Source organism: Notamacropus eugenii, chromosome 1, assembly GCF_028372415.1.
Source record: "Notamacropus eugenii isolate mMacEug1 chromosome 1, mMacEug1.pri_v2, whole genome shotgun sequence".
Classification (NCBI taxonomy): Eukaryota; Metazoa; Chordata; class Mammalia; order Diprotodontia; family Macropodidae; genus Notamacropus; species Notamacropus eugenii.
The window spans coordinates 244645972-244671787 of record NC_092872.1 but is presented as its reverse complement, the minus strand read 5'-3'; the positions used below and the strand labels follow the sequence as shown (position 1 = coordinate 244671787).

At 36.1% G+C, this 25816-nt stretch overlaps 1 protein-coding gene across 1 annotated transcript in view; it reads left to right on the top strand.

Annotated features, from left to right (window-relative positions):
• The window catches only part of ARIH1 (ariadne RBR E3 ubiquitin protein ligase 1), a 73124-nt gene that overhangs the window by 32100 nt on the left and 15208 nt on the right, over positions 1-25816 (top strand). Inside the window, exons 2-5 of the mRNA XM_072628426.1 lie at positions 9673-9740; positions 17896-18040; positions 23052-23144; positions 23571-23626. Coding sequence (XP_072484527.1) covers positions 9673-9740; positions 17896-18040; positions 23052-23144; positions 23571-23626 — 362 coding nt within the window. The remainder of the gene's footprint in view (positions 1-9672; positions 9741-17895; positions 18041-23051; positions 23145-23570; positions 23627-25816) is intronic.

Sequence of the window (25816 nt, the reverse complement as noted above, 5' to 3'; positions counted from 1 at the left end):
AGAAAAGGGCATCATTTTTAAGTTGAGGAGGGAAAAGGAGATGAAGAAACATCTGACAGTTTACATGGAAGACATTTTCCTATTGCAGAAACAGTTAGGGGAACTAACTAACTAACTAAAAGAAAATGTAGTAACTACAATAATATTGAGGTGCTAAAAATTCTGGACTTTCTGAATAAGTCTTGGGTTTTAAAATATGTACTGTACTAGGAGTGAGCATTTTGAAACCTGGAAGCCCTCTGCTCAAACAAGTTTTCAGGGCTTCTAAGGGTCCTGACAGGGTCATTGAGTCCAGCTCCCATATTTTACAGACAATGTAAAAAGAATGTAATGTAAATGTAAAATGAAAACCTTGAAAAGTGAGTCATCCTCTATGTTGGGACAGTCAGCAGCCCAGGCACCAAGCTCTCTGGTTCAGGGTTTGTAACCCTTTTTCCAGAGATGCATATGTGTGATAAGGGGACCAGTAGAGCGCAAAACAACAATGAGGTGTTATGTTAATGTTGTACTTAAGTTTCTGCAATGTTTCCTGGCTCTAGAGAATTCAGTTTTTTAGTTACTTTTATTTTCTCTGCCTATCATTTTAACCTTGCACCTCCTAAGCCCAAATCTGTACTTTTGCATTGAATTATAGATGAAGAATGAGATTAGACAGTTTTATTGTAAAGCTGTTTTTAACTTTATCCAAGACTTTTTAACCTGTCTTTTCCACTTCTCTGCCTATTCCCTGTGTCCCTCAGAATCCCAGCCTTTCCATTCTATCTCCATACCTTATCCCTTCCCTTTAATGAATGATTAGAAACTACTTTCCATCGTGCCAGACTCTACCACTTCCCATAACTATGTCCTCTGGGCTTCATCAACTGAAAGTTCCAGAGTAGGTTTCCCACAATTTTTGTATTGTTAATTTAACTCAATCACTCTTTGACCACCTAGTTTGTTAATTTGTAGGTTTTACATTATTGAATTGTCCTTAATGTTTTGCACATTATCTGCTTTAGTGTATTCTAACTTTACAGAAGAGGTTAGATTTCTCTAACTTAGTATTAATGCCAAACATCAGGATGTGAAAAGGATCTTTTCCCATCGTGATGGAGGCCTACACTAAGGAGCATTACAGCATCATCAGCTACAATCCCAGCATAAGGAGGCCACGGGCCTTGCTTATTATGTTATTCAACATCTTACTCCTGGTTCCATTGGAAGACTCAAGTATATTTCAAGAAGACTTCTGAAAGATCTAATGGTGGAACATAGAAATATCTTAAATGAATGTTACAGTCTTCAAACCAAACTCCATAAAGCCTTGTTAGTCTGGTGCTAAAACAGAAGTGTGCCTCATCATCTTTGGGCAAACAGATTGGATTAGGGAAGCCTGCATGCTGGTATTGCCTTGCAGTCTTAGCAGTGCAGATCTGTGTAAAGTCACAATCCAGGGGATCAGCCAAAACGACCTTTATATTTTCGGAAATCTAAGTATTATTTGTTATCACAAGCAGCTCACGGCTTTTTAGGTTCATTTTCTCATTTGATCCTATTAAGCCCTTGTCTAGGAAATAACAGCAGACATCTCCAGACTTGTCCAAAGCTACAGAGCTGTGCAGATCTCCAAACTTTTCACTACACTAAAATGATGCTGCACATTGGAAGATTTTTAAAATCATTGTGCCAGGAAGATTTTTCTTTTAAAATTGTTTTTGGTACTAATAACACACTTACCAATTTAAGTGTATTTCAGACTGAAAGGCACATGCTGTGCATTTTGAAGTACTGACATATTTTGAGACTGATATTGTACCAAGCTACATTCAGAAAAAATGGCAACTATTTTCTTATTGATGGATGGAAAGTTGTTAGTTTACAAATAAACAGAGATTTGAGGATTTTTCTTTGCAGTAAAACTATGACCTCACAGGGGCAGGTAGGTGGCACAGGGGATAGAGCACTGGCTCTAGAGTCAGGAGGACCTGAATTCAAATCTGGCCTCACTTGACACTTATTAGCTGTATGACCCTGTGCAAATCACTTAACCCCGATTGCCTCTCCCCCCCCCCCACCTTGAAAAAAGAATATGACCATACCACCAAATTCACACATTTTCATAATTTTTTCCTAAGTAAAAAATAAAATTGTGATACTTATAGCTATATTAACAAATTGAGTTTAATTTAGAGATAAGACATTAACATTTTTGTAACACTCCAAAATTATAAAATTCTTTCTCCCCAATAATCCTTTTTGATCCTCTTTTCCCCCAACAAAGCTAAAGCTTTCCTTCAGCCTGTACTTTTGACACTAAGGACTAGACTTGGTTTTTTTATGTGTTCATGATGGCAGTTACACTAATATGAATGATAAAATATAAATTTAAGAGCGTCACTGAATTCATAATAGCTTGTCATGTACCATCTTAATCACCATTATCTTCTGTACATTCTGAAAAATAATAACATGTATGAGTCACTTTTCCATATACAGATGATATTGTTTGTTTATTTATGGAACCACAGCCTTTTTATTACACTAACTGTGGACCTGAATGTCTGTAACCCAGAGGTTGGGAACTAATTTGTTAACCTCTGCAAGTTGCTGATTTAAAGAAAAAAAGGACTTATCCCAAAATTATTTTGAACATTCCACACTTCGTAGCATTTCACTTTTCTGGTTCTTTTTCCTTTTCATCCTTAGATCCCTATAACTTTGGACATTTCTTTTACATTTAGTACTGGGCATTTGTTCCCCAAGTTACACCAGCTCCTATAGCAATTTAATCTATTTCTGTGGCACTCAATACATCATTTATGCCATTGACTCTTGATTCAGTTTCTGTAGCTATAGATCTGACTTCCAATACTGTTTCCTTTTTTGTTTCTCTAGTACTTCAAAATCAACATGGTAGAAACTGACCTCATCAGTTTACCCCTTTATCTCAGCAGTATTTCTTGTATCTTTCTCATTTCTATCTCTACCATCCTATAGTTTAGGCACTTCACTCATCCTATCTCCCTGCTTCAATCTCTCTTCAAATCATCCTGTTCGTGTGTGTGTGTGTGTGTGTGTGTGTGTGTGTGTGTGTGTGTGTAAAACATTTGTATGTATAACAGTATGCATTCATCTATTTATATTGGATGCACAGGTGTGATAACAGTATCAGGTGGTTCTCTGTTGTCTGGTCAATACAAGACCCTCCACTATCTCGCTTGATTACTGAAATACTTCAAGTCCAGAAGTGCATTTATCAATGCCAGGCACTATACTAAATTCTAAGGTTACATATCCAAGCAAAAGGACAGTCCCTGCCTGCATGAAACAATATATAGTCTAATAATTGTATAACCCACTTGAAGGAAAGGCAGTTGCTCAACTTACTCACATATTCAATTCTCTAGTAAGTCCCTCATTATCACCTTTTACCAACAGCTTCCTAATTATTCTTCCAACCTCAAGTGCCTACATTTTGAACCCATCTTCCAAAACTGCTGGAGTGATATTCCTTAATTTAAACACAGGTCTGAATGCAACACTCCACTATTAGTAAACAGCAATAACTCCTTCACAACTAGGTTACAACTCCCTTTTCCTGCCTTACTTACATACATTACTCTGCAGCTTAGCCCAAGTGGCTTTCTTGCTTTTTATTGAACGCCACTCCCTATCCGATTCTCAAATTTTCTTATTCAGAACCTCTGCTTGTCAGAATTTCCAGTTTGCTTTAAAAATCAGTTTTTTGATTCCTGTTGGGTTTTTTTGTTGTGTGTATAAAATTTTTATTGCCATAATTTTTCCCAGTATCCTTCCCTCTCTGACTCACCCCAAATAGCATAATTTTTAATTTAAAAAAATCATAGCTAATCTGTGCATTTTAAAAGCCTAAAAATATATTTCTGACCAACACTTGTGAACTTCCCACCTCTGCCAGCAGATCAGGTGGCGATGTCTTCTCATATTTTGTCTTTTGAGCCATGCTAGGCCTTTGTGATTTTGCAACACTTTTAATTTTTCTTTTGTGGTTCTTTTCATGTGCAGTGTTGTAGTCATTGTGTGTATGCTGTTTTCTTGGCTCTCACTACTACATCCTACCTCATTTGTGGGAATCTTTACATGTTTCTTGCTATACGTTGCATTTCATAATATCTTATAGCACTGTAATACTTCTTTACATCCGTATACATACATAGGTGCACATTGTCTTCACCAAATAGAATGTCAGTTCATTGCAGGCCAAATTATCTCCAGTTTTGTTTTTGTCTTTTTCTCTACCTCAAGTAGGTTTGATGGTTGAGGAGAACTTCAGGTATAAGTTGCAAAGAGGTACATTGAGGCTTGAAGTTAGGAAAAATTTCCTTACAAATTATATCTATTCAAAAATGGACAGAGTCCCTGCATTTGGAGTCTGTAGGCAAAGACTAGCAGGTAATCATTTGTCCTGCGTATTGTGTACGGAGGGAATTCTTATTCAGTAAACAAATCTACCCTTAATGTTCTATTAGCTCTTCATATCCTGACATTAATGGATTTAGTACTGGATTTAGAAGAACTTGGGTTCTAGTACTTTGTATAACACCATGACCATTGACAAATCAACTCAACATCCATGAGCCTCGATTTCCTTGTAACCCAGAAATAATAATGATAATTTAACTAATACTGTGATGTGTACTTTCTAGCTCAGTTAGCTTTCAGCTAGCTGGTTTATGAATGTAGTCAATCTTCAGTTGTTCCTCTGACTTAAAATGTTCCCAGTGTTAATTTGGAAGTCATTCTGCCTGTTTCTCTCTGTATGTTGTCAGGTAACTCCCATGGCCAAACTAATAGCACCTATTAACTTGGTAAAAACTGATTCAGATTAGCTTGTACATTGTGCCTTTCATTTTCATAGGAAAAAAATACACTGAGAAAGAGTAACCATATAAGTATGCTTTTTGTCATTTATCAAGTCAGAAAAATACCTGATGTAATAAAACCAGGGTGTATTTCTCCCCCTTACTTAGTCAATAATTTGTTCTTGGTACCCTCCACTCTTAAGGATTTTAGAAAATGTTTCCAGATGGTTAAAAACAGGAGTAATTGTTTTGAAGTGTTAGCACCTCACAGCACTTTATGACTGCCTATCCATAAAGCATATTCAGTGGGAACATAGATTAGAAAAGCTTTAAGATAGGGCCTTAAATGAACATAATCTAAAATACTCATGTCAAGTTAACTTGATTTCAAGTCCTAATTTGAGAGGAGTAAATTGTTTCTGACTTTTCTAGTATCACATATGCTTCCAAATTTATTTCAGATCCAATTTTATGTTTACTTTGTCAAGGTAATGACATCTATCATTAGGGTTTTGGTTTGGGTTTTATTTTTTTTTTTTTGTATTTGTATAAAGCAAATTTGTTTGCTGGTAATTGTTTAGTAAATGAAACACTGTTGTTATTCTGAGTCATTACCCTTCGACATTATCTGTTGTACCTGACTGCTGGGGTGAGAGGAGAGGGTAGCGGGAGGAAGTTGGTCTATTTTCCCAAAAGCAAGAGGCTGCCTGGTTTCATTGGGTCTGTTAGTAGCAATGTGAAAGGTCTGTATACTCAGGTTCTTACCTTTTTTCAAATTGAGAATTGTTCCTTGAATATCAGCTATGGAAGACTAGATGAAGACCTTCAAGAAGTCTAGGAAGGTAGATGATATGTGTGTTTCACTCTCCATGTAGCATGTAACACTATACAAATACCTACTGCAAATATTCAGGAAAGGTAAATGAATGTGCTTAAAAAAAAAGATGGCATCTTTCCTTTCCTTGGATTAGCATAGAAACTGTTGAGTAACTTAGCTGTGCTTCAACTGTGTGTTCAACCTGTGTGACTTTTATTCTTGATATGGGGAGGTTTAGAGAGAAGGTAAAGAAAGGATATGGGCAGTTGCTGAAAGCATTGGCATAAGCCACTTGCATGTGGGAGACTTAAGTTGCTTGTTAAAAGCTCTAGGAATACTGTGAAAAAGGATAACCTGCTGACCTCAGGGTTATCCCCTTCTGACATGCTGAGGTTTTCCCTTTTCATAATTTTTGCAAGAGTTTTACTTCACAGTGCCCGCAACACTAAACTGCTTCATTCATGTGTAGTGTAGTAAAAAAGATAAGCAAATTCCAAATCAGAGCAAGGATTCAAACACACACTTTCATCTAAGATCTGGGCCTCAGATTCCTAATGTGTAAAGAGAGAAGTTGTAGTAGGTCTCTCTATTTTCATGTCCTGCCCCCCCCTCCAAAAAAAAACTTTAAAGAAACAGAACAGCTAAATTTGTTGCCTAAGAAAATTATTCATAAGATTCTTGTTACGAGTATTAATATGTAGAGGAGAGAGTGTGGAGAGTGGAAATATGGGCATTCCATATGTATTATAAGGGCATAAAAGCTTCTAATTTAGAGTCAGGCACAACATTTCATAATTAACTCTTTATAGTGGACACTAAAATTGCTTGGTTTGGTTTTTTTTTTAACAGAATGCTGTGATAAGAAACTTGGGAACAGACTAGTTAGTCTGCAAGAGCAAGTGAATAATTAGTGAGGGGAAAAAGCTCACCTTAGGGAAAAAATGAAAGTAAAAGCCTTCATACCCCCTTTCTCAATTTCGTTTGGTAGTGTGGGAACTTGGCTGTCCACGGTGCTAAAAAAAAAAAAGGGGGGGGGGGGGAGGGGGAATTAGCTAGGGGTGATAAAAGCTAATGTTGATATGACACTTTACTTACAATATCACTATCAGTAAGTATTCCTATTTTCAGATAAGGAAACTGAGGCATAAAGTGTTCCCTTGAGTTCTTTCTGCTATACCATGCTAGTTCTTATCTTTGAAATGCCCTCCCTATCTCCTTAACAAGTAATAGATATGAAAAGTGGTATGGATAAGATCCCAAAGGAAAGCCCTTAGTAACATTTTTCTTGGGGAAATTGTTCATATCCAGAACATTAAAATACTGCTCCTCATTAAAATACTGAATCCTCATCAGGAACATGGAAAGAAAAGGTCTACAGAGCTCTTCTTTATACTGTTATTTTTGAAGTTATGGTTAGCATTAGGGTAGTGATGCCTGGTTTTCTACAAGAGACAACCCAGCTACAAGACCACTAGCATACTTGTCAACCTTTCCTAAGTTGACACTGCTTATCCCTTCCTACTCTTCACCTTGCCTTTTAAACACACCATAATCCTATGTTTTTCCTATCTCTCTTGACAATCCCTTCTGTCTCCTTTCTAGCTCTTCATCCTCTTCCTGACCCCTTAATAATGGTGTCCCCCAAGGACATGTCTTTGGCCTTTTTCCTCTTCCTTTGGTTTCAACTAATGCACACTATTTGGATAATGGTCAGATTTTGCCTCTTGTCCTTATTTCTCTTCTGAAGTCCTAGTTGACTGTCTGTTGGACATTTCCGCATCATGTGGGGTATGTCTTACCCACCAGCACTTTAAACTACATTTTCAAGCTTGAACTCATCTCTCCCTAAAATAAAATGATTTTTCCTTTCATGAGACTTTTATTATAGGATACAGAATTTTTTAAAAATTATTTTGAGTATGGAATGAGAGAACAGACTCTTACTGTGTTCATAATAACCTCCTTCCTCCTGGCCTTCTGTTGCTTCTAAGGTAAAATAACAACTCTAGCATTTTTAAAGCCTCTTCACCCTTACTCCAACCTATATCTCCAGCTTCATTGGACTTTATTCTTCTTTGAGCACTTTTGTGATGTGAACACTTGTGATGCAGCCAAACCTGGCCTTGTGCTGCACATAGCACATACCTGGAATGCACTACCTCCTTTCTTTCACCTCAGTCTCTGTCTTTTTAAAATGCTGTTCAAGCACCATCATCTTGATAGGCCTTTCCTGTTCTTGCTCCTCAAATACTACTGTTCTCCGCCTGTGCTGTTGTATTTACTTAGTGTGTATAGGGTGCCCCAAAAGTCTTAGCTACAGTTTTAAACTCTGATGACTTGAAACTGCATGCACTGAGACTTTTGGGATATCTCACATTTGTATTCATTTACTTTACATTATGTTTATATTTGTATATGGTTTGCATTTATGTTTATATTGCTGTATATTTTTGATGTCTCATTAAAATGTAGGCCTCCTTGTGTAGTGATTATTTCATTCATTGTGCTTGTGTCTCCATTGCCTAGCACAATGCTGGCATACAGTAGGCACTTAATATATGCTTTTTTGATCTCTCATATTTTCTTTATATTTTAACTGCCATGATCCTAAAACAGCCGTTAATTTTCACCCACTTGAGTAGTTTTCTTTTTAGGTCTTTTTTTCTTCCTTTTTGATTATCCTTTCAATCCATTCTTTTATAGCGAAGCCCTGGTAGTAATTTACTAATGCATGCATCTGATACTCCCCTTGCATTGCCTGTCCAATCAAGTTCACATCCCTTAGCCTGCCCCTCACGGTCAGCCTGCACTCTAACTTTCCATTCTCATGCCACATTATTCTGTTCTATCCAAACTGATGTTTTTCACCACACTTTACTTCTCTTCAGTCTTTCACTAGCAAATGCAATTACAATCAGACTTTTAGAATAGTTCCTTGCCTTGCTCACTGTCTATACCTTGATTGAATGCCCTTTTCTCTGTTTTGCTTGTTGAATTCTTACTGTCCTTTAAAATCCAGTTCAGTTGCCTTCCCTAAAGAGTGTCTTTCTCTCTAATAATTCTGGTTTTGTGAATTACAAGCTCATCAAAATTTTTCAAGATAAGCAAGTTTATGGTGCTTTCCTCAAAGGAACAGATAGATAGATGGGTTACTAGGACTTTGAGATTATTCCATGGTTGTAAAGAGTTTCTCCTTTGCCCTGTCACTTTTTGCCTTATACTTCTCTACCTACATATTTTATCTGCCCCCTAGAAAAAAGATAGGGCCCTTGAGTACTGGGGACAGCCATTTTTGTTTTTTTTGTAAAGACTGCTGCTCCTTCCCCATATAAAAAGGTACTTAATAAGCGTTTGTTGCTGTTAGTCTTTATACTTTGCTTGTAGCAATAATATATCAGTGTGATTTTCTGTGTAAAATTATCACCTTGAACTTTTTTGTTATGTAGTTGTTTTAACTTAACTCTGAATCACCCTAAAAAATATAATGTATTCAAAGGCAAATATTGGAACTCAAATTGATGGTGTATGGAAATGGAAAGTGTTAAACATTCTGATACAAATGAATAAAAATTACAATTAACAAGCATTTATTAAGTGCCTTATTAATCTGTTCAAATTTTTTTTTTAATTCTACTTGACTTTTAGGAAGATTATTTTCCAACTTGGCAATATCTTCTAGAATCCACTTCAGTCTTTTTTGTACAGTAATACACAGTGACTTTTTTTTCCCTGCTGATCTTATAGTTAAGAGTTTAGGTCCTTGAAGTAGGGACTGACTGTCTTGTCTAAATTTTTACCTCTCGATATCTAGAAAGGAGGCAAGGACACATTTCAGGAAAAGAAAGGGGAAGATGTTCTGTTAGGATATTTTTCTTCAGTACTTGATTCATTCATTCAGCAAGCATTTATTACATACCTCCTGTGTGCCAAGTACTGTTCTAGTCACAAGGGATACAAAGACATTCAGCAAAAGAGTTCACTGAATGTCATTGAAATGGTATTACTCTAATGTGACTTCTTTCCCTCCTTTAGAATCCAGCAACTATCACAAGAATACTCCTTAGCCATTTCAATTGGGATAAAGAGAAGCTGATGGAAAGGTAAGATACCACATTGACAGCTTTGTGACTACAAATAAGGGGAAGAGAATGTAGGGAAGATCCAAAACCAGATGCTCAGACTATTGCATGGTGAACCCCTATCACTTCTTTTAAAATTTGGAACAATTTGTAAGACCAAAGCTCAGAGTCGGAGGGGACCTTAAAATCCTTGTAGTTCAGCCCTTATCAGACTGATAATCTCTACAACATCCTCAATTAGTGGTCATCCTTTTCTCTTTTTGAAGACCCCCTAATGATTAGGAACCATTCTCACCATTTCTCCCCCTCATTTGAAAGAACCTGTTTTTGATAGGCTTATTTTAAATTACAAAAAAAAAAAATTGTCCCCTAAGGTTCAATCTGCTTACTAACTCTCCTTATATACTCCATTTTCTCTGAAGAAAAGTCAAGGCTGTTCTGCTTGGGTTTAGCCCACCCACATGTTCTAAAGCGTGCATGTAAGATTTGACTGGAAATTGAACCAAAATCCTTTCCTCTCCGTAGTATTTGAAATTAAAGAAGCACTCTTGCTTCACTCCCAAAGGGAAATGAGATTGCCCTTCATGATCCTCTGTCTGAGGAGAGCTGATTCAGCTGTTTTGCCATGCAAAATTGGGTTAGGTGCTTTAAAAAACAATTTTGTTTTTTATCCTGCCTGTCTTGAAAAACAGCTCCCCTGTAGTTTAAAAAAAACAACAAAAACTTTTTTGTTGTTAGTTATAACATACTAAAATCTGCTTATCCTTGTGTAGGTGATCTATCCACAACTAAGAAACCATAGTTAGTGTAAAAAAACAAAATTCTCTGGGTCCACAGGGCCGTAATTTTAAAACCAGCAGTTGGTTTGAGGAAAGTTTCCCAGGACTTTGCAGTGAATTCCAATAGTTAGAAGGTGTTGGTGAGATATTATTGTTCATAGGCTTAAGCAGTGTCAAAAATTAATCTTGGTCAGTTCTTTTTTATTGAAACGTTTCTTTTGAGTTTGGTAAGTTGTAAAGCACTACCCCCCATGTTACTGTAGCTATTCTTAGCAAATTTCCCATGACAACTTACCTGACAGCAACAATTTCTCCTAATGTTTAAGGGAATCACCAATAAAGGATAGTCTAGATTTTATTCAGTGAGTCTTTTCAAAATTCTATACTTAAAACATGTGATGATCCTGTTTCATCTGAGTTTTTATATCATGCATGACTTGTCTTACATTGTTCATTGCCTTGTTGGTTGATAAGCTCCTCTTTTAATTATTCAGAGGGAAATAGGAACATAGTAGATTTTTTTTTAAGAAAAAAAAACCTTAGGAAATAATGAAAGGCTTTTAATCATGAGTATATGGAATTCATAAAGTAAATCTTATAAAATGGATGAGTCCCAGATTATTTTTCAATTTAATATTTTTCTGTACTTTACATAAACAAGTTCAGTTTTTTGATTATTGCTTTTAAGCAGTGACTTGATGTGATTTAGGAACATTCTGATTCCATTGTGTCCTTTCCGATCTAATTCAGACTATGTCCTTTAATTTTGGATACTGATAGAAGGAAATGCAGACAACTAAGACAGCTTTGAAAGTTGCATGTTGGGCCTACTTTGTATTCTCCATAGGGAAACAAGCTGTACATGTGTGATTTGTGTACAGTACAGTATTCTTGTACTCATGTACAGTATTCTTTTCTATTCTACTTTGTAATTGGAAATATTCATTTTATTTGGTGTTGAATTTTTTCTGCTAATTGTGGGACTGGGGCATAGCATTGGACAGGGAACCTTCAACAAAAGTGCTGATAGTGTTGGGAAAGGCTTTTGCAGGGTAGTGGGATTGGGCAGTAAGGAAAAGAAGGTTAAGAGGTTAAGGAAGGGAGATAAATGTCCAGACAAACTCTGAGAAAGACTGGGTTTCTAACATATTAAAAAGCGCACGCCAGACGACCTGAGGCATTCAGCTTGCAGTCTACCAAACTTCCCAGAGCTTTTCAAGGAAACTTCTATTTGTTTTCTAGTTACCCTCACCCACCCTTGCTCCTCCTACTGTTTTGCATTTGGGGGATTTTTTTTTTTTCAACCAAAATGTTACATTTAGCATTAAGTTTTATTCTGTATGGTTCAATATGTTTTAGCCTTGCAAAGCCTTTTTAAATCCAGGCTCTAATCCAGTGTCCTAGTTATTTCCTCCAAGTCCTATTATCTGTAAATTTCATGAACATTTCACCTATGCCCCTATCGTTTAGTACAGGGCACCGGTCACTTCCAAGTTGATACCAAAACATTAAATTACCACTCTTAGATCTGCCTGTGGCAGCTAGTTCTTAAATCCATCTACTTGTACTTTGTTTCTAGCACACATCTATTCCATGTTAGCTCTAAAGGCTTTGTCACTTTGCTTTGTTAAAATCTCAATACGCTATAAGTGCATTCCCTCTGAACTGCCATTTTATCTGGGATGACCTGTTGATGAAACCCTGCTGCTCTGGGTCGTTTGTACTTACGAGATATTTACAATCATCTCTTCAATAATATTAAGTCCCAGATTTATAAAAGATAAAGTTTGGGAACTGTAGGGATCCTAGATCTGTTAGAGAATTGTTGAGTCCTATTGAGGATAAAATTGAAATATTTTTGTGTACTGAGTCTAAATAGGCAGTTTCGGTTAATGACAGTTACCCTTCACTAATCTTAGTGCCACAGTCACTCCTCCTTGTCCTGTAAGACTGTTGTCCATTCTGATAATGCTACATAGGGAGTAAGTACTCCCAGTGTTCAAAACCCTCTACAAAATACTTTCTTTAAAAAATGTATCATTTGTTAAGTAAAAGGAGAGATGTTCCCTTTAACTTTGATAGTATGGTACTAACACTGACCAGTTGTTCTTGACCAGAGTTTTTGTTGCCTCTCGTTGACTTTATGTCATTGTAATTAACTTTTATATTCGCTTTGTTTTTCTGTATCATTTTATAAAAGTGTCAGCCATTTTTCTCATCTTTGCTAATTTGATGGTTATAGGTAGAGTCATCAAGTTATTTTATTTGCATTCCTCTGAGCCTTTGTGATTTTGAACAATTTTTATAGTATTCTGATAGTTGATGTCCTTAGACCACTTGTCTATTGAAGAAGGATGCTTAAACCTATAGATTTAAACCTAGAGATCTTTTAAGAGATATATCTCATCTGTTCTAGCTTAATCTGTTATCTGCTGTCCTGTCCTCACCAAGCATAGTAATTCTTCTTTGTTCTTAGAATTTGTGAATTTCTGTACTTCTTTGTTCCTGTTCTTACTGGATAGATAGTACTCTTTCCTGTGCTTGAGTCCCTCACCTGTGGATGTCTATAGCTAATAGGAGGCACATAGGTTTTAGATTTGGAAAGAACATTGGGAAACGTTTAGTCCAACCTCTTCAATTTACAGATTAGGAAATGGATTTTAAGAGTAACTAACTTGTGTAAGAAGAGCTCACAGAACTTAGTGGGCCTCTGGGTCTATTCTGTAACAAAATCAGATTTGGTGTGACCAGTAGAAAGTAATGTCATTCTTGTTATTCGTACCTTAAATTTTCCAGCTTTTTTTTTTTTTTCTAGAATGGATAGTAAGTAGTTAAATATCTAAAAGAAACTTCTGGTGGGGTTCCAGGAGCCCCGTAGGTTCAGATTCACTGGGGGAGTCAAGATTGCTTTGTTTTCAAAATGTTATTGGTACCTTTTGTTTTTATACCATCATTTATTTCCCATCATACCCCCACCTCCAGTTGAACTCTAAAGTAAAACCAACCAACTGGTTGAGACTGTTGTAATATTATGTGGTAGTGTACAAAAAAATTTGACCTAAGTAAAAAAATTAAATTTGTCCTTAAAGCTTCATACCTCACTTTACAATTTAATATTCAGTATGTCCTGCATTTATTTTATATAATTGGACCTGGAATTAAAAGATTTTGACATTTTTCATCATAAAAACATTCTTAGCACATTAACTATTAAGTGTACCTTTGAACATTCTACTTCAATGATGCTTAGATCCATTGAGTTCCAAGACCATTGAAGCATGTTTATTTCCATCTCTTGGACAAATTTCTTGTTGTTTTTGTTTTTGATATTATGTCTATACCAAAAAGAGACCAAAGAAAAGAATTTGTACAAAAATATAAATAGTAAATTTTTCGTGACCCAAATCAAAGGAGGAGACAACAACTGTGGGGAATGACTGAACAAATTCTGGTGTAGGAATGTAACAGAATATTTTATGTAATAAGAAATGATGAGTGTTTTCCCAAAAACCTTGGAAGGCTTTGTAATGAATACTGGGGCAGAGTGAAGTGTAAGCAGGGCTAGGGAGATTGTTCACACAGTAACACCAGCATTATAAAGACAAACAGCTTTAGAGAATTAAGAACTCAGATCAATGCAGTCATTCCCATGGACCAATGAAAAAGCATGTTATCCCCTGACAAAAGGGGTAATTGAATAAAGGTGTGTCCAGTTTTAGATACTGCATATTTGTAAAGAAAATATAATTAAGTAGGAAATCTCAAAGCCAAAGCAGTTTTAAGATTGTTTATTTGGAGGATATTTTGAAATCCATTGAAGCTGTTTATCTAGGTCCTTTTGAAGTTGGTATAGGGTTTTTTGTTGATATTTTCTGCTTTTCAAATTCTCCCTTGATTGGGGGGTAGGGGGGACACGAGCCTGTTTTATTCATTTATTTTTAGCCTGAAATTCAGCTGCATTTTACTGCATAGATTGCTGATCTTCAGTGCCTTACAAAAGAACTTAGCACTTAGGCTTCTGTGTTAAGTTGACAAAAGAGAGGTTTTAGTGATTCTTTCAATTACAAATGATCTGTTAACTGAAATTTATTTTCAGTTCTATGAATACTTAGTGTACCTTCTTTAATTTTATATCATTTCATCTAGTCCTTTTGATAATAGTTTTTTTGTCATTGCAGTTGCTTTAATAGAAACATCTTCTTGGAAGGGAGGAGGAAGTAATTGATTTCTTCTGATTAGCCCCTCACTAGTCCTGTTTAGAGTGCACTGTGCAAATTAACACCTTAGTCTGGGTTCAGTCCCAGCCCTTTAGTCCAAGAACTTTTGATACTTGTTTGATTCTAAGTAACGTGTTCCATTTTCGTACCCTTCGTCTAATTCTTCACTATTGTTGAGAGGAGTTGCTGTTACAAACTTTTTCTGAGACCTGCTGAATGAACATTGTTAAATCTTTCATAAAAAGCATTCTCTTTCTAACCTGAAACATTGAAGAGTTGAAGCAATCATATCAGCATTTGGGCTCTTCCTCAGGAGGTTTGTTCAGGCCTTTGTAATCCCTAGGTATGTATGTATATGGTATCTTTATTGTCATTACAAACTTTCTTTTGCAATAATAGTTTCATTAACTGGTGACCAGAGTCCTCCAATAGCTTTCAAATCTGTAGACACCAGTGCCCTCAAAAGTTAACCTTTCCGGGTGCTTTTTAAAGTCCCTCCTGAGTGGTAGGCATTTCAAAAGCCCCCTGCTTGAAGCAGTTGGTTCTAGTTACATAGCAAAATCGACCTTTGGTGAAGAAAAGTTATAACTTGTTATCTGCTTTAGTTTAAGTTTGGTATTTTATTTTTAAGGCTGGGAGGTGGTGCAATGAATTCCAAGCTGGGCTTGGAGTCAGGAAAACTCATTTCCTGTTTTCAAAACTGGCCTCAGACACCTACTAGCTGTGTGCCCCTGGGCAAGTCACTTAACCCTGTTTGTCTCAGTTCCTTATCTACAAAATGATCTGGAGAAGGAAGTGGCAAACTATGCCAGAAACTTGGCCTAGGAAATCCCAAATGGGGTCATGAAGAATAGGATGTGACTGAAACGGCTGGATAACATTTTATTTTTCCATTGCTGTTCAGAAATACCCCTAACATTGTGGGTATTGATCAAATTTTATTACAGAATAGCTCTATTTCTCATTCAGTTTTTAAGTATTTTTAGTTGTACATTTGTTTTTAAGGTAACTCATTATGCCTTTTAATACCAGTCATTTCCAGATAATTTTTCTTCCCACCTTTGAGCTTCTCCCTGTATAGCACCAAAAGTTGTTAAGCAACATCAGACCTTGTTGTCTTAACATTCTGCACAAATAGTCTGCCCCACACCTCTCAGATGAAAGGTGAGGAGCGCAGTTCTTCTCTTCTTTCTGGTCCAAGATTGGTCAGAAAGATTATGTATTACATGGCTTCTTCATGGCATTTCCAACTGGGATCCACGGTGTTGACACTGGTTTTAGGTGGATGTGTCAGTTTTCTCTGCACCAAAGTGCCTCTCCCTGTGTGTTATCTGTCCTGCTAAAATTTTAAGCTCTGAGGACAACGGACTCTGTATCCACAGTGCTTGGTGTAACTTGCAGCATTCTAGACAGTCTAGATGGTATTACCAAATTATAGTGTTCGGGAAGATTAAAGTGGTTTCCACAACCATGTCAAAAATGTCTAACAATTAAGACGTTTCAAAATGTTTTGTTTCCAGTGCTACCCACTGGTATGTTAAATAAAAAAAATTAGAAAATAAACTTTATTTTAGGATCATAAATTACTTACTAACCGTAGTCCTGTTGGTCATGACTTAAAGAACAGCACCTGCTTTGGGGCCATTAGTATTTTTAGGGTGAAGGGGGGGAGATGAGAAATCAGAATTTTGGCCCTAAGGGAAGGCCTTTTGAAGAAATAGAATAGGCAGGTATATGTGAGGGTTGTGACTTGGGTGTGGGGGGGGTGCTTTTAGTCATTTAAATCTGATTAAATATTTTATTCTTAAAATGAATATTCTTGATCCTTACATTTTAAGGTCCTTAGGCATCACAAGGACCTTAAAGGTTTATGGAATTAACACTGGAAAGGACCTGAAAAGTCCTCCAATCCAGCCTCATTTTACAGATAAGGCACCTGATATCAAGAAGGATGACATGACTTACTGAGGGTCACAGAGATGGGACTTAAACTGGTGTGCTCTTGACTTCAAATTTGATGCTCTTTTGAACCACATATGTTATTTCAGTACATGTTGAGTTAGTGCTATGTAAATGACTGCTTTTAGCATGATTTTAGAGTGGTTGGTAGACATCAGACTTTGCTATAACTTGCCTTCCCTCTACTCCTTACATGTCCAGTATGATTCTTTTCCAGGACTCTCTACAGATTCTCCATAAAAGATCCATCTAACCTTTTGGAGACCTTCATCTTTGTCTTTTAATATCTTGTGGGGGGGTTGGTATTAGTGTCATTTGAAGCTCTCAAATGTTTTTACTCAGTCTCAGTATTTACCTTATTTCCTTTGGATGTCTGTCTGGATGTGTTATTCAGTTTATCCATGCAGTATCCTATTGTACAGTATCCTACCTACTTAGACCCCGTAAATATCATTTTCTCATTGACCTTTGGATCACCTTCTCTGTGTCCAGAATGATGGACACAGATCTAATGGGATAATATTCGTAAAGCATTTAGCACATAGTAGGCCCTTTGTAAAAGCTTATCCTCTTCCTTTGTAGTCAGCAATTTCCAGAATTTTTGCTGAAGATAGAATCTTATTTAAAATTTGGTTTTTTTCCCAAAATATAATTTATACTGTGCATGAATTGGTCATTTCAAATATGCTTTTAAGAAAATATTTAAACATCAGAGGTTGATTATTCACTATATAAAATCTGGAAAACGTTCATGGATATCATTGAAATAAATATGTACGACTTTACACAAATATGTATAAAATTGGTGAATTCCACTTTTTCTGAATCACATCTATACTGTATAATTTGATTTTTAATTTACTGACTTGGGTCAGCCTTTTATTGAAAGAATATCATGATTGAAGTGAATTTAACGTATTTGTGGTTTGTCAGAACAGTTGTCTCAAGGCAACTATAATAGGTGTCCTTTGTTGTCCTTAGAGGTTTATTTTAATAAGATTATGGTGATCTATCACTTCTGAAGACCAGTGTTCCAAAAGGCTTTGTATATTGCGTTCTGGGTTGCCTTGTCAACCCTTACTCTGGGCATTCATTACCAGTGTGATGTTCTGGGTCTGTTTTAATTTTTCCACACCCTTCCCTGTTTGTGGTCCCAGGTTTGGGGAAGTTGTCATTGGACAAATTTGCCAGGTTCTCATCCCTTCTGTCTGAATAACACAGGTACTTTGATGGAAACCTGGAGAAGCTCTTTGCTGAGTGTCATGTAATTAATCCAAGTAAAAAGTCTCGGACGCGCCAGATGAACACACGGTCATCAGCCCAGGACATGCCTTGTCAGATCTGCTACTTGAACTACCCTAACTCAGTGAGTATTTGCTTAGTCATGTGGGAGCATGGCCCAGGAAATTTGTGCAGCACTGTGTCTGAGAAGAGCAGCTTGGCTTGGTGTGACTGTTACTGAGTGGACCTTTTACAGGCTGCTGCTCCTAATGTCCAGCAGGAGAAACTCCCTGATAGGCAGAGCACATGATTCCTTTCCCATAAACTAAAACTGAATTAGTTATTCTTAAATACACCCAAAATCCCTTAAATACCAAGCTTTTAAGGAGATTGCTGGGATTCACCATCTGAAAAGGTTTTTCCTAATTATCGAAATCATTCTGATATGGAACCACATGTTAAGAACTAAAACAATCCTTAAAGATAAAAGAATGCTAAGTATAATATGCACAGGAAAAAAAGGCTTAGGAATATTGGTGTTAATTAAATACAATAATGATCTTATATCTTCTGATAAGTAAGCAGAGGTTCAGAATCTTAAACTTCCTAATGTAGAAGTTTCTTGATGTAAATCTAGGTATAGTGCAAAGAGCACTGGATTTGGAGCCTAAGGATCTTAGTTTAAATCTAGCCTCCGCTATTTCCTACGTAGGGTTGGGCCAGTCACATAACTTCTCTGGGCCTCAGTTTCCCACCTGTAAAATGAGAAGATTGGACTAGGTGCCTTCCAGTTATTCTTCTAGCTCTAGAACTATGATCTTATTTGGATGGTAATGAGTTACTGGGCCAAAATAAAGTTAGCATAAGATTAACAGATGAATTTATCATTGCATTCCTTTATCCTTATAACTATTTTGTTTTCTCTTATCCTCCCAAAATAACAGCATCATGTTCTTTCTGTTAAGATTTCTTAGTCACATTACATACTCTTTTTAAAAACAATTTTCGTTGTCTTCTACTTTTATTCATGTGCCTAATAGTAGCAGTGAAATAGAATCACAGTTGATATTAATGTGTTCATAGAGTAATAGATTTAGAGGTGGAAAGGACCTTTGAGGTCATTTAATCCAACCCTCTCATTGGGGAGAAGTATATAACTAAACTTAATAGAAATAGCAGTGAGAAAAGGGATGATGTGTTCTCTTGACTATAGTGTATTTTTCTGAAATGTTTTATGAGTTTATCTTATTAAGTCCCATTTATAATTAGAAAATGATGCAGATAAGACTCTGGTTCAAGTCACAAAATACAAATAAAATAAATTCTTTAAGTGAGTTAAAGTAATACTATTGTGGCCTGAAGTAGATCTTAAGGGTCTCTAATGTTTTTCTTGCAGAAGTGAGCTCAGACTAGCTAAAAAGGCTTCGTTAGAGACCGGGGCAGACTAAGGAGAAATTTATCCAAAACACAGAATCTTTTTTCAGCAAAAATAATTTAATTTTTAAAATCATTTTGTTTTAGAGTATTTGTGAGTCTGTATGAGTGACAGGTGTTTACATTAATAAAAGAATGAGTCCTTAAAATGCTGAAGCATGCAGAAAACCTCTTTCTATACTCTTCACGTACACTCTTCTTTTACTGTTTATATTAATTTATAAAATTTGTTTATTGAGTTGATTGCATTTTAAAAAATTTTATTTACTTAATGTCCTGATTGTTTTGTCCAGCACAGTTTGGTCTTATTTGCTATTTCCATACTTCATGAAAGTTTTGTAGTTCCTAACCTATGTAAAAATTGGCATTATCAAGGTAAGGAATATTATAATATAACGTAATATAATACCCAGATATTTTTAAAACTTTAAAGCTTTTCAAAGTCATGCCCTTTAAAAGCCACATCACCTTTAGAAGTCTGTTAGAACCCATCGTATTATACTGACCCAGACAGTTCTTTATATTGTGTAGTCAAGGGAGTTTATTAGAATTAGTAGACTTAAAAACCTCACTTTCCCTCCTCAGTGTGTTAGGGGAAAATACCTCAGTGTGTCTGTAATTAATAAATTTTTTTCAGCATATACCTGTGTATTATTTCTGTTTTCCAACATATTTTATGGCCTTTGTATATATTGTAAAAGCCTTGATGTGTTATACAGGTGTGGGCTCTTTTAAACATCGCTTCCATCATGATACTGGAAATAAAATAGGAGCCTGCCTTATACAACCTTTTCTCATCTACAACCCAGGAGTAGTGTTTGAGTCAGTTCCACAAGTTCAGAAGAATACATCACATATAGTGCTTTCTTCCAGTATAGCCATTTTTTTAGTTATGGGTATTATGTGTACAAATTCTTAAAAGATCCATTTTGTTTTTTAATTCATGCCATAGTATCCTTTAAAAACGTATTAAAACATCGACTAGACTTAATTAAGTTAGGACCCACTTAAGTAATTGATAGCCTTCTACTATAAACTTGAAACTTTTTTAAACTGGCTAATATCATCCTGTTTGTGAAACCTTCAATCCTTGCCACGTTCTAGAAGCATTTTTGTCAGGTTTCTTTTTTTTTTTTTTTTTTTAATCTCTTAGCTAGGCAAGAATATCCATAATACAGAAACCCCATAAAACTGAATAAATTTCTACAGCCAGGGGGAAGTTGCTTTACTTGGCAGATGTGCCTTTGTGTTTAGAAACAATCACTTTATACTAAAACCCTATAGGCTGTATAGAGATGTAGAGATGAATGATCCCATTTAATTGTTGTTTCCTTCTAGGAATCTTAAGTTGTATATGGAACCTTTAAGATCTTGATGTTTTGTCTTAACATGGTCCCTTTCTGCTTATTCTTTGTGAGAACTTTTGTGCATCCCTCTTTTGGATTTTCCTATCCTTGCTTGGTCTTGCGCATCTATAGTACAGCTTAGTTAGTGACAGAAATAATAAACAGGAATTGATCTAATGGCGTGATAAAAGGTGTTATGGCCCTTAAGCTTAGATATTAAACCTGAGCTCAGACTATACAAGCCCCAGGTGTAAAAATTTTGGATGCCAGGCTTCAGAGGAAGATGCAGAAAGGACCAAACATGAGGACGAACCAGTCCTGTCCCAGTACAGAGATAACACAGGGAGGATTCACCAACCATCAGACCATAGACAGTTACTTAAGCTCTTCCCATGTACCTGACACTGTGCTAAGCATCTGCAAGTGACATCACTAGTTGAACTGGATTGCAGTTAGGCAGAACTGGACAAAATCATCAGCTTCCCTCTCTCTAGAGCCATCCAAGTTCAGTCTGTTCTATTTGTTATCAGAAACACCAGTGTAAGGGAGTCAGTGTGGCATAATAGAGAGCCAGTTCTCAGGTCAGGAAGAGTTTTACATATGTCACTAACTGTGATCCTGGACAAATCACTTAACCTCATGGTACCCCAGGCAGCTCTCAAAAATTATATATAAATATTGGAGAATCTTCAACAGAAACTTCCTGTACCAAAGAAATCCCAGATCCTGTTCTCCTCCCACAAAAAAGAAAAAACCAACAACATTTTAAATGTTGGTAACACAGGCATTTTTATTTTAATGAGAAACATTTCTGTTGAGAATGTTTAGTCCATGGAGGAACCTTGTGTATGAACACAACTTTATGAATTATTATCCATTGTTCTGTCTACTAGTAACATCTTGGATAAAAACATTTAACCTTTTAAACTTCATTTTGCTCGAATAAAGTAGAATTGGATACCATGCGTCACAGTGAGTTTAATTGGTACATCAAGTAAAATAATGTGAAAAGCTTTGAAAATTATAGAATGACTGTATGAGGATAATACAGGGCCATTCTTAGTACTGTGAAATACAGCAAAAATATGTTTAGGAGGTCTTTGATGAGGGGGAAAGTGTTCTCTTGTCCCCAGAGCAATTTTTAAAGTAACCCACAAAAATTGAATCAGAAACGATTTTCCATAGGTTACTGGGAGTAGTCAGAACCAAATACTGTGATATACATGATATGCAACTATATGTTTATACAAATCTATAAGCTGTTTTTTTTTTCCCTTAGTCTTCCTCACTCTCCACACCCTACATTTTGTATGGCATAGGTTGATTTTTCCAGATGTGTGTGTGTTAGGGTTTTGTTTTGTTTTGTTTTGTTTTTTGCTGTTATCCACAGAAATATTATTTGTTTTCATAGAGACTCAGTTCAATATTAATACCAGTACTCAACATGTTAGTGAATCCTTTTTTTTGTTTCTGAATGTCAAAAGGTGATACACGTTTCCCTGGACTAGAAGAAAGCAAAAGAGACAAAGTAATCTCCAATATTTATCCACGCTGTGCTATGTCTCTCACAGGCTAGTGGTGAAGAGCAGCACTCTTCGAAAACCTTAATGCACTTAAGTATGAGCATTATTGCAGAGACACGCTACTCAGTTATGGAAGAAAAATAAATCAAGATCTTCTAGTATTGTCTCTTAATAAACATGAAGAAAGATCTGCAGTTGAGATCCAACATTTTGCCTGTGTGGGATAATACTCAACAGCCGAACCTTTCCTTGTTGTTTTTAGAAGATTTGTCATTAACCAGATTTTCATTTTGACATTAACCCGAAATTGGAACTTTAACCACAAGATGTTTTTGAAGTAGTTTTAAATTACTGCTGTTTCTGGCATTGTTCTTCATTTACCATACTACTTTAAAACTTAAGGCCAGGTATTTAGTAGACACCAAATGAGGGTGAGTAATCTTTTTTAATTTAGCATATATCTTTGATTTGAAGGTTTTTAGGTTTTGCTTCTGAGTTTTACTTTGAATAGTCTTTTCCAGTACCTTTGTTGAGGCTGAAAAAATGCTATTTTGCCTTTTATCCAATTCATGTATAGGCATACGTGTACACACACGCACACATACACACACACACTCATTTTTTTTATTCATGCGAAACTAAGGTGAATTGGTGTGACAGAATGTGTTTGACTGTCTAGAGTTTCCCCTCCTCATGACAAGTTTTTGGGCTTGACCCTTTAATTTCTCCATTGGACATTGTAGGCTCTGAAGGAATATGTAATATGATTTAATATTACTGCCTTATCTCAAGGTATTTTCTGTGGTGATTTCAAATAAGTCATTGCTAAAACCCCTTCTTATTTTTGCTGCAGTATTTCACTGGCCTTGAATGTGGACATAAGTTCTGTATGCAGTGCTGGAGTGAATATTTAACTACCAAAATAATGGAGGAAGGCATGGGACAGGTAAAGAAAAGTGGTTTAGATCTTGAAACTTAATAGTTAAGTAACTTTATGATTTTCCCAACAAGCTCCCTGCAGAGGGGACTTTAAAATATGCTAATCCATAACCTGAGGGGGCTTTTTTCTTTTCACATAAGTTTTCTGTGCTGCCTTCTATTTTCCATGCGAGCCTCACAATTGGAGTTTGTTCAGCAAATGGACGTTTTCTTCTTCCCTTTTGATCACCCACATAAAACAGGAGAGAGAAATTAAATTTTTGTACCTGCTGCTGGTATTAACGTTCTACTTAGGTTTGGGGCATGCCAGATAATACAAGTGGGTGGAAATATCAAACCTTTTAGCTTTGTACTTGACATTGTCGAATAAAAGAATCCAGACCCTAAAGATTGGAAAATGAACTTTGAATGTGTGTGATTGACTCTTTTTCAGACTATCTCATGTCCTGCTCATGGTTGTGATATCTTAGTGGACGACAGCACAGTTATGTAAGTACTTAGGGTAGATGCCTGTGTGTTTTCCTCTTTGTTCAGATACCAGATTAAATTGGCTTTCTCAGAGCATTGTGTAGTTGCCGAATTTTAAATGTAAAAATATTAACACTTTCTTAATTCCTTTCTAGTGGTGTGGGCCAACATTGCGTTTACTACTTGAAGCACTTCTTGTAGTAAAATACCCAGTCAGTATTCAGGCAAACTATGGAATGTGATAAGCACCTTTTTATTACTCCCCCATGCTAATGGAGAGAGGGGAAACATTGGGTATGTGGATTTCACAAATATCATTTTAGCTGTTAGTTTCAATTCTTTTTTTCCCCCCAAACTTATAGACCAGTAAACAATTAACAAAAGTTTACTCTTAGGATTTTCCACTTTTCCTGTTTCCCATTCTTATCAACATGTAGGACATGTGTAAGCCAAATGTAAGGAGAAATCACATCAGTAAATAGCCCTTGTGAATAGTCATCTGTTTTCTGAACATAAATACTTAGTGATGGGAGACTCACTTTCTATGCAGGCAAAACATTACATTTTTGGATGGCTGTAATTAGGAAACTCTTTTGTCACATTATATAATCTGCTCTTTTGAAACTTCCACCTATTAACCTTAGTTCATAAAATAAAAGATGTAGAGCTGGAAGGGACCTCAGGAGCTAAGCCCAGCCCTCTCTACCCAATCACCAAACTCAGATTACCTGACTTTGGCCCTTGTTGTCTAGGGATTAGCGAGAAGAGCTGGGATTTGAACCCAGGTCCTTGGGTCTTTTCTTCTTTACCATAATAGGAGGCCATTCAGAATAAGCCTTAATTACTTAAATTCAGTTCAGCATACATTAAGTATCTATTGAGTACTAAGTAATTGCCAAACACTGGGGATAAAAAGATGAAAACCATCCCTGCCTTCCCTCAGAGAGCCCCCTAGTTCTTATCTAGTTCAACTTTTTCCAAATGAGTAAACAAAACCCTAGAGCATTTTAAAGTAACCTACCCATTATCTTAGAAGTAGGAAGTAGCAGTGTCAAGATGTGAGCATGAGTCTTACAGTCCCAAATCCAGTATATAATCTTTCTAGTTTGCCAAGTTGCCTCCTAGACGAATTTGGTCCTTCTCATGTTCCCCATAGCAACATCTTGTCCAGGCGTTATGGGTCCCAGGACGCTGTACTAGCATTCTGCACCAACTATTGTCTTATCTTACGTTTCTCCTAAGGCTAGATGTGCATTGCAGTAGCATCAGTCCTTCCAGAATTCAGAAAGCTACATACGCCCAAGTGGGATAAGTAGCATTCAATTCTTGTTCTAGAAAACATGAACTTTGTGACCAGTTACAATAACTTGAAATATCTTGCTTACCAAGTAGCTACCTTAATCATCCATTACAATTCTTCCTCTATCCTCATAGAAAATAGGACATTCATTCAAGAAATTTATTGACTGTGAAACGCCTTCATTTGGATCATAATAAATGTTCAGAGCTTTGAAAGTATCTAATTCAACCTTCCTCATTTTACACTTAAGGAAAAACTCACAGAATGAAATGAATTGCTTTAGGGTAACATAGCTAGCTAGTTGATAGGAAAGCCTGACTAGAACCCAGGTCAGCTGTCACATTACCTAAATGAGCCTGGATAACGAATCTTGGTTTATTAAGTGGGATATAGATACATATTTAAATTGATACCATTGTGGAAGAGTTACATAAATTTTTAGCATCAAATTATTTTCAGTACTGTAAGAGAAATTTTCCATTTAAGGGAATCAAGCTTTTAAAGCAAATACATTAATACTCATTATTGCAAAACTTCAAAATTTATGTACAATTTTACATTTTTTTCTCCCAACTTTTGTTATATACTAAGTTCAGATTTCTTTGCATATCTTTGTTTTCTAAAATCATATATTCTTAGCAGATGTTAAAAATCAGGCAGAACACTTTGGAATTTTGAAGGAAAAATAAGAAATAGAAACCTTTCTTTGCCCTTTTACCATCTCTGGACTTGGGCACATTTGGGAAAAAATTATATTTGAAAGAGAATGTCTTGTTTTTGTTGTTGTTATTGTTGCTTACACTAATTGCCTTAATTTTTAGTTCATGAAGACAAGAACTTTTAGCAATTGTCTAAAGATAACTAAATTGATTTTTAGTGACTCAGTTTTGCCTTTTACTTCTTTTGTTCTC